This window comes from Nipponia nippon, unplaced genomic scaffold (genome assembly GCF_047370975.1).
Source record: "Nipponia nippon isolate SJK-2023a ecotype South Korea unplaced genomic scaffold, ASM4737097v1 scaffold_2, whole genome shotgun sequence".
NCBI classification, from domain to species: Eukaryota; Metazoa; Chordata; class Aves; order Pelecaniformes; family Threskiornithidae; genus Nipponia; species Nipponia nippon.
This window is the reverse complement of record NW_028262336.1, coordinates 51,706,670-51,719,156: the sequence shown is the minus strand read 5'-3', so window position 1 is coordinate 51,719,156 and position 12,487 is coordinate 51,706,670. Positions and strand designations below refer to the sequence as shown.

Below are 12,487 nucleotides of genomic sequence, written 5' to 3'. Positions count from 1 at the left end.
CTCATCATTGATCGACTTTGGTGCCTCAGAAGATGGCAGTTCTTTATGAAACTTTCAGCAGTTGGGGCAATTACAAGGATTTCTTCTTTGTAGGTTCACTGGCATTTAATAATGTGGGGCTCAGAGATACTGTAGTCAAGGCACAATATAATGAAGGCATAAATGAAGGTCTTTGCTTTGAAGACAGTGTCAGATCTACAAGATGAGGTGGGATATGGATTGTGAGCAAGTGAGGGAGGAATACAATTAAATGCATAGATCATGAGCCCCAGCAACTGAGAAGCCGGAGGCTGCATCAGTAGCAGAGGAGATGGGAAGAAACTGAGAAAGCTGAGGGCCTGAATTGCAAGGTGTTCAAGACCTACAGCTATATTTGAAATCAGTTCAAACTGTTGGTACTTGCTAGTCTGGCTGATCGAGCTTTTGGGATTTGTTTTAAAATTTAAAATGGGTAACTCATAGGGGGTTTGTTTCCTTCACTGGGGTGGGAATTGCCAAAAACTGACTCTTTAATTTATCTTGCATGTTTTTGCCACATGTTATGAATAATTGTGTAAAAATTCAGTGCATGCAAGAGATGCCTGTGGCAGCAAAACAATCTTCCAGTGAATTTCCCTTAGTGTTGCTGTGTTCTTCGGCAGTGTGACATGCTGTTTTTCTTCCTTGGATCTCAGACCATCATCTTTTCTTCTAGCCAGAGCTGGTAGTTAGCTGTATGGCTTGTAAATTCTCAGATATTTTCCTAAATGTTATGTGCCTGATGAAAATCACTTTATTTTCCAGACCAGCTTGTTATGCCATATTTTGGGGTTTCATAGCATGCCGTATTTTTGGAGTTGACTCTGTGGTTAACATTATTGACTGTATGGTTAATATTATTGGTTGCCTTATTTAGAGAACCAGATTTTAAGATGGCTGCCCAAAGCTCTGTTTGCAAGTATGATTACCTGCCCTGTATTGAACGGAGCTCCAGATCACAGATGCTTTTGACTCCCAAGTTTCCATTGAGCTTTCTGGTTTTCTCAGGTTTCCCCCCTTCCATTTATTTCCTGTTCTGATTGTCTCCATATCATTACTCTCTTCATAGCGTTTTTAAATGTAATTTTAAAAATCATTTTAACCGCTTAATTACTGTATAGTATGAAGCCAATACTGAAAGCTTATTAATTTATTTTAAAGGAGTCACTATGCAACTTGAATGGTTCTATTTGATATGCTTTTTCTTCAGATTGAAGATGGGAGCAAAGCTGCAGCTGTGGACAAGTTACTGGCTGGGGATGAAATTGTTGGCATCAATGACGTGGGCCTCTCTGGTTTCCGACAAGAAGCAATCTGCCTGGTGAAAGGTTCACACAAGACACTGAAGCTTGTAGTAAAAAGGTAAGCTTGTGTCGTTCAGCTGGAAAACCAAACGTGTTCCAGGCTATAAGCTACTGGGCAACTAAATTTGCCAAGACTTGGCAAGATAATGACGTTCATTCAGTGGTATTAATGTGCATATTATGCAGCGTTACCTTCTTCTTGAACACAGACTCTTTATGGACGAAGACGTGGGGAGAGGTAACCTGTGGATCAGAGCAAAAACTGAGGCAATATATTCTGTGAATACTGTTACGATGTGATGAGTCGAGACTCTGTTCCTACCTATCCTCCTGAAGTGCGGGGCCCAAAGCAGGCTGTCCATCCAGCCCTGCTTCCCTGCCTTTGCTGTGCGGACACGGGGAATGCTTTTTAGTGCGTTTGCTGTGCAGGCCAGTTGGGCTGTGAGGAGCAGGTCACATGGGAAGCTTTCGGAAAAGCGTTTTCCCACTTTGTGAGAATATTTGAGATCTCAAGCATTTCTTATGTGGTTTAGGTAAGGGGTACTTTCAGTTAGTTATTAGTAAAGGGGGAAAACCGAAACAGGTTATCAAAACAGACCATGGTATGGAAACTTTTTGTTTTGTTATTTTGACTTACAACTTTTAAGTTCACACTTTTTTTACTAACTTGAATTAAAAATAAGTTTTATAAAATAATTTTGACAAAAGTGAAGAGACGTTAAAGTAGGTTAAATCTTGTAACTTCTGAAAAAAAAAATCGAATCAGAAAATTTGAACAACAAAATCTTTCTCATTAATTTCCTACTCTGATGAATCAGAACTTTCTGATTAATTACTTTTATCAAATTATACCAAACAGTCTTTCATGAGAGAATTTTGCCTGTCTTTGTTGGAAGCAAAAAAGAATTTTGTTGCAACACCAAAAATGCTGAGAATTGGGGTTTGACGGGTATGATGATCCAGTCTGTAAATATAACCACTGTTTGAGGCTGTCTTGACTGAGGACTATCTTTTGTGAAATAGCACTGATAGGTAAGAGAGATACAAAAGCATGCTTTTCACCTTTGGTTTAAGAAGGTGCTTTTGACAGAAGGAATTACGGGAACCTGGATCTCTTTCACAGGTGATAGTTTATGTCCTCACCAATAGCTACTTCTGGAAACTTTCCCAAAATTCTTGTAGCACTAAAGCTAATAAATGCAAAATAAAATGCATTGACAGCTATTATAAATCATGTTGATGTTCAGCAGTTTCAACTTGTACTGTCTATTCCAGTAAAAGTATTTTTCCTAGCAGAGGTTACATCAGCTGTTTCTGTCACAGAAAGGGAGAACTTCAGGGTTGAGAAGTTTTATAGACATTGAAGAATCTGCCAAGACAGCAAGTCTTAATTACGATGAAAAGCTTCAGACCAAGTGGAAAGATTCCCTCTTTCTTGGTTCTCTTCAGTTTTATGACAGTAGCTTGCTCAAGATCTGTGAATTCTGATCCGTCTTTGGAAATGGCAGAAAGTTTGATTCTGAAATACCCTCATAAGAGACAAAGCTATGCCATTCTTGTCATTCACAAGTACTTCACTCCATGTGATTTTGGAGAACTTTCATACAGCTAATCAGGCATTGGTTTGCTGCTGGGGATTTGTGGCCGTTCTCTGCAGGCAACAGAGCCCCATTGCTATGCATGCCTGTATGCATTTTGGTGCAAAGCTGATGGATTTTCATCAGTCCTTTCTCATCCCTCCTCTTTTTCCTTCCCTAGCACATGTGCAATGGGCAAAAGCAACCTCGCTGTTCTAGCCAAGAGGCTGAAATAGTGGCTGTTGTTAGGGAAAACATTTTTGTCTTAAATTCATGAAGATTTACATAGCTCCCAAAAGAGGCAAGAGCCTTTTGGGTCATTGACAAGCCTGCATAGTATTAGATAAAATTTCATAAAACTTACTGAATGAAATTAGGTAGGGTTTTTGTCTGTGTTTTTTCAACTTTGCTCTTTCTCTTGGAAAGTTGCCTTAGGACATCAGTCTTGTGACGGTCAGAAACCTTTTAACACCCAGTCTCATTTTATTCTTGGCCAACTTGTTCTCATGCACTGCTGTCTGTGTGCTGAAATAGCTTTTCTTTTCCTGTTGGAAGTTCAAATGATACAGGTTTTTATAAAAGCCTTGTTGCATGCTTTCTTCCAGAAGTTATGGTTTGAACAACAGTGTTGTTTTGTTCTGTTTGCCCTAAATCTTAGGCTGAATTTTTATGAGTGCTTTAAACAGTCCTGTCTTTAAGCAAACCAGTTGTTTAGTCTTTGTATGAGCACTCCTGCAGGTCTGGATTGAATTGGATCAGGGAACTGATCTGACTGCAAAATTACTTGGGGAAGTAGGTTTTCAGCTGGATAGGACCACCACTTTCAGAGGCAGTCTGCACTTTAATTAATTACAGCACTCTTGAAATGCTTGCCTTAGCAGTTTTAGACTATTTCAGTCTTTTTTAGATCCACCCTTACTGTTCTCTGGGGAGCCTGGGGATAGTCCCACAATTCCCTTTCATTGAGTTACATATGAGATGAAGCATTGATCTGCAAGTCATCTTAGCATCTTTTTGCCTGCTTGCCCTGTGTCCTTTGTCTAGCACTGCGATGCTTCTCTATAGCATTGATTTAACATTTTATTTCCTGTGGGTGTCATGGTGATAATCTGACGCAGAAAACGGACAGATGGTTCAAAGTTCAGCAAGCCAGTCCCAAAGGTTAAAAGAACCTTTGTTTTAATCATGTTTGTCCTTGCTATCTGTGAGAGTTAGCTTGGGAAGCAAAGATCTAGATTTTGTGTTAAAAACTTTTTTCCCTAGGGTTGTTTGTGGTATCTATTTCTAGAGTGATCCAGAAGTGAAAACCAAACTTTTTAAAAAACTATCACGGTGTGGAAAAATTACTTTTTAACAAAATTCTTCTGGAAAGTAGAAAACTTCCTTCCTATTAATGTCAGTAGAATGAATCCAGAAAAAACAGGTTTTATTTGTCACTGCTGAGAAGTGTGTCCATGTGAAATTTGTCCATACGGATCACTCCTCCATGCAGTAATGCCACATCCTGATCTTTTATTGATCTAACTATTTCTGTACCTGGGAAGCAGTAGGGCATGCTATTTTCAGTTTAGAAGTCTAATGTACCTACAGCCAAGACCAAGTGAAAAAGTTTTGCTGTAGTGAGTAACATGTCTCATTCACGATAATTAACTTGTGACTGTGGCAAAAGTTTCTCAAGGGACTGGTGTTGTTCAGCAGCGGTAGCTGGCTTCCACAGAAGTATTTTTACCCACTATTTTTAAAGAATCTGATGCTTGACTTGCATAGGGAAGATAACATTGGTCTCTAAATAAAAGTGCATGTAGTACCAAATACTCAGCATAAATGCACTGGCTATCAGCATACATGCTTTGCTGTATTTTTTGGAAACATTTGCATAGTTGTGGTCTAAACCAAATCAGGACTGTGCAACTGGCTCAACAACAAATACAATGTTTAAGTAGTTTACGTATAGTGATGGTTGAACAAGTGCGGTGTACTTTTGGTCTTGGATTAAAAGAAGACTCAGGAGGCTTTATGTTGTTTTCTCAAGTGGATTTGTCAAAATAACACATCTTAATTACATGCTAGTTCTTCAGTGTAGTACTGAGTCGTTTCTTGAGTAGATTCCTTTCTTAGGAAAATGGAAAGGAAAGTGTGCTTAGGACATTTCTTACAGAAGTTGTATGTAAATTTCTCTTGTTTTGGAAAAGATGTGTGCATCTCATATATACACATATAAAGTTGTTCTGAGTGTTGATACTGAGGTGGTTACCATATTCTGTGTAATTTAACTGTATACTGCATACACTTCTAACTTAAATTCCCTTCTAGCTATTAAATATAATCTCCATTCCTTTGCATATGCTAGACATAAGCGTATACCACAAATCCATGAAAGTTTGGAATAATTTTTCACTACGAATTCATGAGACAGAGCGAACTGTTAAAAATTGACGCATAGGCGATGCTTCCATTTGTAGTTTATTAACGTTAAAGGGATTATATGGCCTTTGGGAGCCACCCTAAGAAGTTACATGGGGTTGTCCTGTTGGCTGCTTGAATTGTCTGTTAGTGGCAGTGGAAACAGGCGGGCAAGGGAGGGAGTAGCCATGGACTTTTCTTCAGGGTCTGCTGGTGACGGGAAGCTGGACTTTGAGTTTAAGTTGACCAGCTCCACAGGTACTGCCGGTGCCTGAGAACCAAGCCTTAAAGTTTTGGAGTACTTCTGGCCACATTACATGTACATGTGAGTGGGTGTGTTTTCTTTTCCTTTATATAGCATTTCGTTCTGGTGCCTTTATGTGGCGAAAGTGCAAGCTGTTTTTGCAGTGCTGGGGAGTCCCTTGTTAGAGGAGGGGCAAAGAGAGTGAGAGCAAACACACTTGCCATCAGAAGCATGGTCTGAATGCTGAAATTTACTGTGCAAAATCCTAATAAGGGAAGTGAATGTCATGATACGTGAACTGTAAACACCTAGACCTGGAAAGTTAGGGTAATCCTTGTTTGCATGGCACTCCATGAAGACAGCCAGCCATTTAATTGAAGCACAGTAGAATAAGAGTTTTTAATGAATGTCCTGAGGGCTCTGAAATTGTACAGTACTGTCTCAAGAGACCTGGGCAGAAGTCTGGGAATAGAAATCTGACAGTCATTTACAGCATTCAGATGGGAGATCACTGAGATTTTGTCATGTTCTGAGCGGAAACATGCTCAACACCACCAGTGGCCTTTCTGTAGTGGGTTTTGTGTAACCAAGGGGATCTAGTCTTACCCATTTCCGACTAGTGGAGCAGCTGTGTACTTGGTAGCTCCTTGTGGCTGCAGGAGTACTGTCAAACTTCGCAATATCAATTTGTGAGATGACTTGGGAAGATGAGGGATTTGTGTTTTCCGTACAAGATACGGATGGAGAACTGTGAATTCTGCCTCTTACGTGTGTTTGGCCACTTGATAGTTCTGGTTTTGTAGATACCAAAATAGTTAGTATAGGAAACAAGTAGAAAAATACATGTAGTTTTGCAGATATTAAGCAAGTATTATACATATTTAGTCCACAGTTATGGTTAAATAAACCAAACACATTTGCAGAGAACCACTGTTGAGTAGGAGTAAAATCTCTTTTGCCATTAAATTTGATTCCATTGCTTCTGGAACTAGGGTTTGTTACAGCAGAACAAATAGCAGTGATTTTTCTCTTGCTGTCCAATAGCCATAATTCTTCCATTTTGAAGATTGACCTTGGCCTTGACTGACCAAGAACAGATTTTTTTTTTTCTTTTTTTTTTTTTTTTTAATGCCTGTATTTTCAGCCAGACATTGGAAATATGTAAGAAACTGCAGTAGGGCTTTCCAGGGTTGTAGCTGCATGCACGTACCATTGCTGTAAGAAGTAGGCAGGTGTGATAGCCCCTCGCTACCCGTGTTTCTTGGAGTTGGCGTGGGCATGGAACAGCATGTGCCTGTGCAGATCTCCGGTATGCACACCAGGCATGCCTTGCGGCTCCTCCATGGGCAAACACGGGGCTGGCCGAGCCTCTGCTGTGCTCCTCCTCCTCCTTCAGTTGTGTGATCCTGTGCTGCTGATGGAAGGAGTGGATGCAACAAAAGGAGGAGCACACACTTTCATCTTATTTTCAATAAATTATACCTTGGAAGAGCCCTGATGAGAACCATTTCCCCTGGTTGCCTAACTGTTGGTGCAGTCACTTAACCGACATGGAAAAAGTGTGAATCTGTGTTCCCTTCACCATGACCCTAGCAATACCACCTAGGTGTTTGGATGTTTCCCATGCCAGCTGTATTTTTGGTGGGGTGTACATCTAAAAAGAACTTTTATTTCTTAATTTTCTGCCCACCTCACCCATTTGTTACTTGCATTAATGTGATTTGATTTATGCTGTTAGCGACACACCAATGGACGCTTGAGGTAAATATAAGCTTCAGTTTCTCCAGCTGGTGGTGTATCATCCCTCGTTTCAAAGAGCAAATCGTTGTCTCATGGGTTTGGATGTTTGTCTTGTACAGCTGTCAGGACTCTCTCAATAGGAATGTTGTGACTGACATGTTTTTATGTTGTGGCAAATTTCATAATTTATTTCTTTACAAATCTAAAAAATCCAGCCTGTAAAGCTTGAATAACAGAAAGGCAAAAACACAATAGATGTCACTGTGTTCCACCAAGTCTACTCCGCTAGGGCAATGTTTGGAGTACTAGGAAGGGCATAGATGTTTCTTTGTGGGTAAAAGGTATCCTCTATAATTTGAATATGCTTATTCAAAAGGTTACTTGTGGCAATGATATTCAGTTTTGTGAAGTAATTGCCAAAACTGGGCAATGTTGCTTTTTTGTGGAATGGAATATGCATCAGATGGTAACAACCTGTGAGTCATGACTGGTTTTTAGGTTTGGGTTTTTTTTTTCATCAGTCCTGCAGGCGCTTGTTGAAATGGTTAATTTTGAGCATGAGTAGTCTCAACCAATTTAGTGGGAGCACTCACATGACTTAAGATGAAAAAGTATACAAGTACTTACAGGATTTAACCAGAACTTTTTACCGAGGCAGTACATTGGATTTATTCTTAAAACTGCTTTTCACTGGTGAATTTCAATGTAGGTAGTGGAAACTGTAATATGTAGCCCCTTGGGTGAGAGGGGGAGACAGGTGAGCCTTCTAAAATTTGGGAGTCTGAAGACTTACTCATTTCACATAGTACTTTCACATGTACACACAGAGGATTTTTTTGTGTGTTTCGTAATAATGTAGATCTCTGCAGACTCCTGACTGAAACAGAATTCTAACCCTATCCATTAAATACCAAATAAATAATGTTTTTATGTCAGGAATCTTCTTTGCATTTAGAAGGAATGCTTCTGTGTATGTTGTATGCATTTTGAAATATTGAATTGTTTGGGGTTGCTTTTAAGCACTTAAGAGCATTGAGGTTTTTTAAACACTAGTCAAGAACTTTGACATGCACATGTATGACTTTAGGAGAGTAGTAATAATACTCCTGTTTCAGTGTGTTGCAGTTCTCCTTATGGTACTTTTATTTTAGGTTACGTATTTCACCTCCTGAAGATTAAACGACTGATGAGATTGAGAATTTGGACGCTTCTTAAATGTTTCAGTGTCAAGTAGCCTACCATGTTGAGTGTAGAGATTTTATGCTCTATTTGGTCGAGTAACTACATGTAACACCTTCCAACTTGAAAAGATTACAAAAAGGTTTTAAAATAATTTCTAAATCCAACCCTTAACTTCAGAAATATGACCACTTAAAACAAGGGCAGGAATGCAAGAGTGTTGCAGCTTTAGTTACTGAGTAACTGAACAAATTTGCATCTTATCTCTTACACAAGAAATCCATTATTTTGTGGTCATTGCTGCTGAATCTGCATAATACTGGATCACCTGGCAAAACAAAGTCTGGCACAGAGGCACAGCTACTACGCTGCTGAGTTATATGGCCATTACGCTTTTATTCCAGCTTCATGCTGAGTGCAGAGGAAGGACAGAGTGACAAAAGCTGGGGTTTGGGGACATTTCTGCTGGGTTGCAATTGAAATAAGAGTCAGTTCTTTGGTCTGGCTCACGGAGCAGCCTTGCTGGCAGCTGGGCAGCCAAACCAGGGGTGGCATCTGATGGGGAAGAAAGCGCTCTGGGGGATGGTAATGTCTTCACAATCTGATATGGCATAGGACATGTCAGAGCAAAATAGCTTTCCCAAATAACACTTGAAGCATCTCAGCTCGTGGCGTTGTTCTTTGTGGAAGCTCAGTAATTTGCATCATGTGGCTATAGTGTTTTAACCAGGAATGAGACAAACTAAGGCTGGGCTGTCTCCTGAAATACCCTGGGACTGGAGGAACTGTCTTTCACCGCTCCCATTTTTGGGTCACCTTGGACGTGGTTAGGTAAATCACAGCTGAAATCGGTGTGGGAGTGCACCACACCTGTGTAGAAACACCAGTCGGTATTTGGAACGTGGGTTCTGAGGAAACTCAATTCGTTTGGGACAGCTATCGAATGGTAAGCTCATTGCGGTAAGTGGCTGGGAGGCAAAACACACCCGTTGCTTCTGGCCACAAGCAACGCAAGGGTTTCCACGGCCGCGTGCTCCAGGGACGCGGCAAGTTCCTTCTTGCCGAAGGCAGCGTGTTGGGCCGGTGTAGGCAGCTGCCTGCTGCTGTGCTTGCTACCTCCGTCCTGGACAAAAGTGGCTGTGGGGAGCGTGTCCAAAGGCTTCTCTGATTCCTGTTCCTCGCTCCTGATCCTTCGCCTCAGTCATGGTGAGACAGCCTAAAATCCCTTCTGTATTTTGACTCCTTCCGCTGCTGTTAGCGTTTGCCCTGTCAGAGGCTGCGTTTTTCTTCAGAGTTACTGGTATTTATGTTAAAGGTTAATTTCTTTAGCGCCTTACTTACATAGCATGATAATTTCCAAAATATTTGAAAGTAAACCCTGCTGGAACCAGCGTCTATAGCTGTTTTTTCAGTATGTGAAGCATTTTAGATACTTTCAGATGATAAATACTCATTAAAAAATGTTTTATTGTCCTTCAGAGGAATTCTGATAAATCATGGCAAAAACCCAGTTAAGAGAATGACATCAGGAGTTTAATGCTATCTAGCCATCAAAAGGTAGCGCAATATGCACAAAATAAGGATGAGGAAAAAGTATTTATGTAGCTTATATAACATACCATAAATCCCAAGATCAACACTTTTATCTCAGACATCCAGATGTGTCTGTCTAGTTCCCCAAGGCAGAGCGAGGGAAAACAGTTCCAGAATGTGAAAGCTTTATCGTGGTAGTCTGTTGTGAATTTAGCAGGCAGGAAGATTGATGATGTCATACCTCATACAACTTAATACCTCATTGTTGACAGTGCATATCTTATTTATAAATGAAATTGCTGTTCCATCCTGCTCAAGCCTGTACAGTTGGGCTGAGGTACAAGGAAAACTGGAGCAAACTGTGATGGTGAAATCCTGATTTGCTCAAGTTAATGACTGAACTCCTTTAAGGGCACTAAGACTTGATAATTTATTTGCATTTATGTGTTTTCACAGACCGAAGCAGAGCGTTCTGCAGGTCTCTTTAGTTTCTTTTTATATAAAATGCAACTTACTAGGTCATGGGATAGGAAAGGAGCTACTCTGCTGTGCTGTGACAAGGTAGTAATCCTTCCAGCGCGGCTTCTTTTAAAAGAGGCACTGTCAGTGTAGTGCGGCTTTGCTGTTTGCTCCATTTTCAGTCACAGGGTGACTGGCAGATGGGAGATCAGACCAACTGGTTACTGGACGCGTGGGACGAGAAAGCAAAGAGCAATACTATAGACTTTATAGGTCTTGTTATGGTTGAGAGGAAGGCAAAAGTCAATTGTGTAGATCTTTGTGTGAATTTTGGCAGGTGACAATAGGCATTTAAGGTAGGATATGCTGCTTTGCTGAAATTTTAGGGATTTGGACACATACCTATTTCATAGAACTCTGTCAGTAACTTGTCTGTCAAAATACTGGTTCAATTTGCCATTCTAAGACATCTGAATATTAATAGGTTGCTTTTATTACTTCTTTTCTATCTTTTAGAGACTCTTCATTCCCCCAGAAGTCCATAAGTTGAGCCCATGGTTATATTTTTATTTTTTTGCTTTCAAATTTTAGGTCAGTTCTTTTTTAAGGATACTTTTTGGGAGTCACTTCCTTTTATGATAAGATACTAGAAGCTGAAAATGCAAAAACAGGAACTCCTCCTGTTTTGCATGGAAAAAAATGCTGCAGTTCCATCTGCTGCTTCCAGAAAAATAGGCCGACTTTGTTGTTGTTAGAATTTGTCAGCACTTTTCTTGGAAAGGTAAGAAAGAAGGGAGTACAAGGTATTCAGATACTCGGTGCATAGAGACCCAAAACAAACGGCAAAGCCACAAATACAGTTTTGATATTTTAGCTCATTGTATCGAGTTTTAGTAAGTCACAAATGTTCAAAAAAAAAAAAAAAAAAGTACGGCGGTATCGGGAAAACAACCTGTTACTTTCAGGTGTCTCAGTTGGAGTGAGTCATTTTAAAGGTGCCTAAAATCCAAAAAACTGCTGAGTAATCTCCTTTTGAAAACAAAGAGAAAGAGCAATGAACGTGTCTCAAAGTCCACGTTCAAAAATGGATACACCCAGAACCTCTCCTGACTTCTGAAGATCACAGCTATAGCAATTAAATGTCTGAGGACTTCTTTTAAATGTGCAAATAAGACCGGCTGACCACAACAGATGCCTTTTTTTTTTTTTTTTTTAATTCTGAATAGCTTCAAGTCTGTAGTTTTCCCCGTGGTTGTATCCTTTGCTGGTAGCGCTCTCTTGTGGCTATTATTTTCATTAAACGACTTAAAAGGGATTTCAAAAATATGTGTATAATTTAGAGATTTCTGCTGTAGAACACACACAGTCTCTTTTGGGTAAGCGTTCCTAAATTAAATGTGGTGATATATATTTTAATGATGCAGGAAGGTCAGTCTAGACAACGGCATCCCAAATGTGCTTCCCTGAAGGGGGCACGCGTATTGAGTGCTCAGGTTTTTAACCATTTTTTGTTTTTGTATTTTTGGCAAAAAGCCAAGGACAGGTGCGAAACTCGGAGGGGAGTGAAGTCTGCATTGGCCGCCAGAGTCCGATGGAGGAGAGACTGGGACGGGCACCTTCGGCAGCAGGCTTGGTTGCAGATGCTGCTTTTCCTGTGGCGCTGCTCTCGGTGATGAGCGGGTTATTCCCCACATCTTTGGTTATTAAAACGAATGAAAAAAGGATCTGGGAAACCTGTCCCAGTGAAACTGATACGTGTGTTCCCAGTGAAAGCTTTTCACCCTGAATCTTTTCTGATTCCAGGGATAGGAGAGGAGAAGGTGTGTGTGGGATAACTCTTGACTCATTCTAGTTTTGTATTACAAAGCTCTTAGCTGGTGTTTTATTTTTTAGTAAGGAGGTAGAGCCTTCTGGAAGCTCAGAAGGTGGCGTGCAGGCGTTTCCTTTGAACTAGGAACATACAGTCTCCTCTTTTAGGAAAAGAGCAATTATTAATGAAAAGTTGTTTGGTACTACATAGACTCGATACC

At 40.3% G+C, this 12,487-nt stretch overlaps 1 protein-coding gene across 2 annotated transcripts in view; it reads left to right on the top strand.

Annotated features, from left to right (window-relative positions):
* The window catches only part of SHROOM2 (shroom family member 2), a 124,955-nt gene that overhangs the window by 49,988 nt on the left and 62,480 nt on the right, over positions 1–12,487 (top strand). For both annotated transcript variants that reach the window (XM_087758304.1, XM_087758303.1), the window contains exon 2: positions 1,229–1,380. In XM_087758304.1, the coding sequence (XP_087614430.1) occupies positions 1,229–1,380 (152 nt within the window). The remainder of the gene's footprint in view (positions 1–1,228; positions 1,381–12,487) is intronic.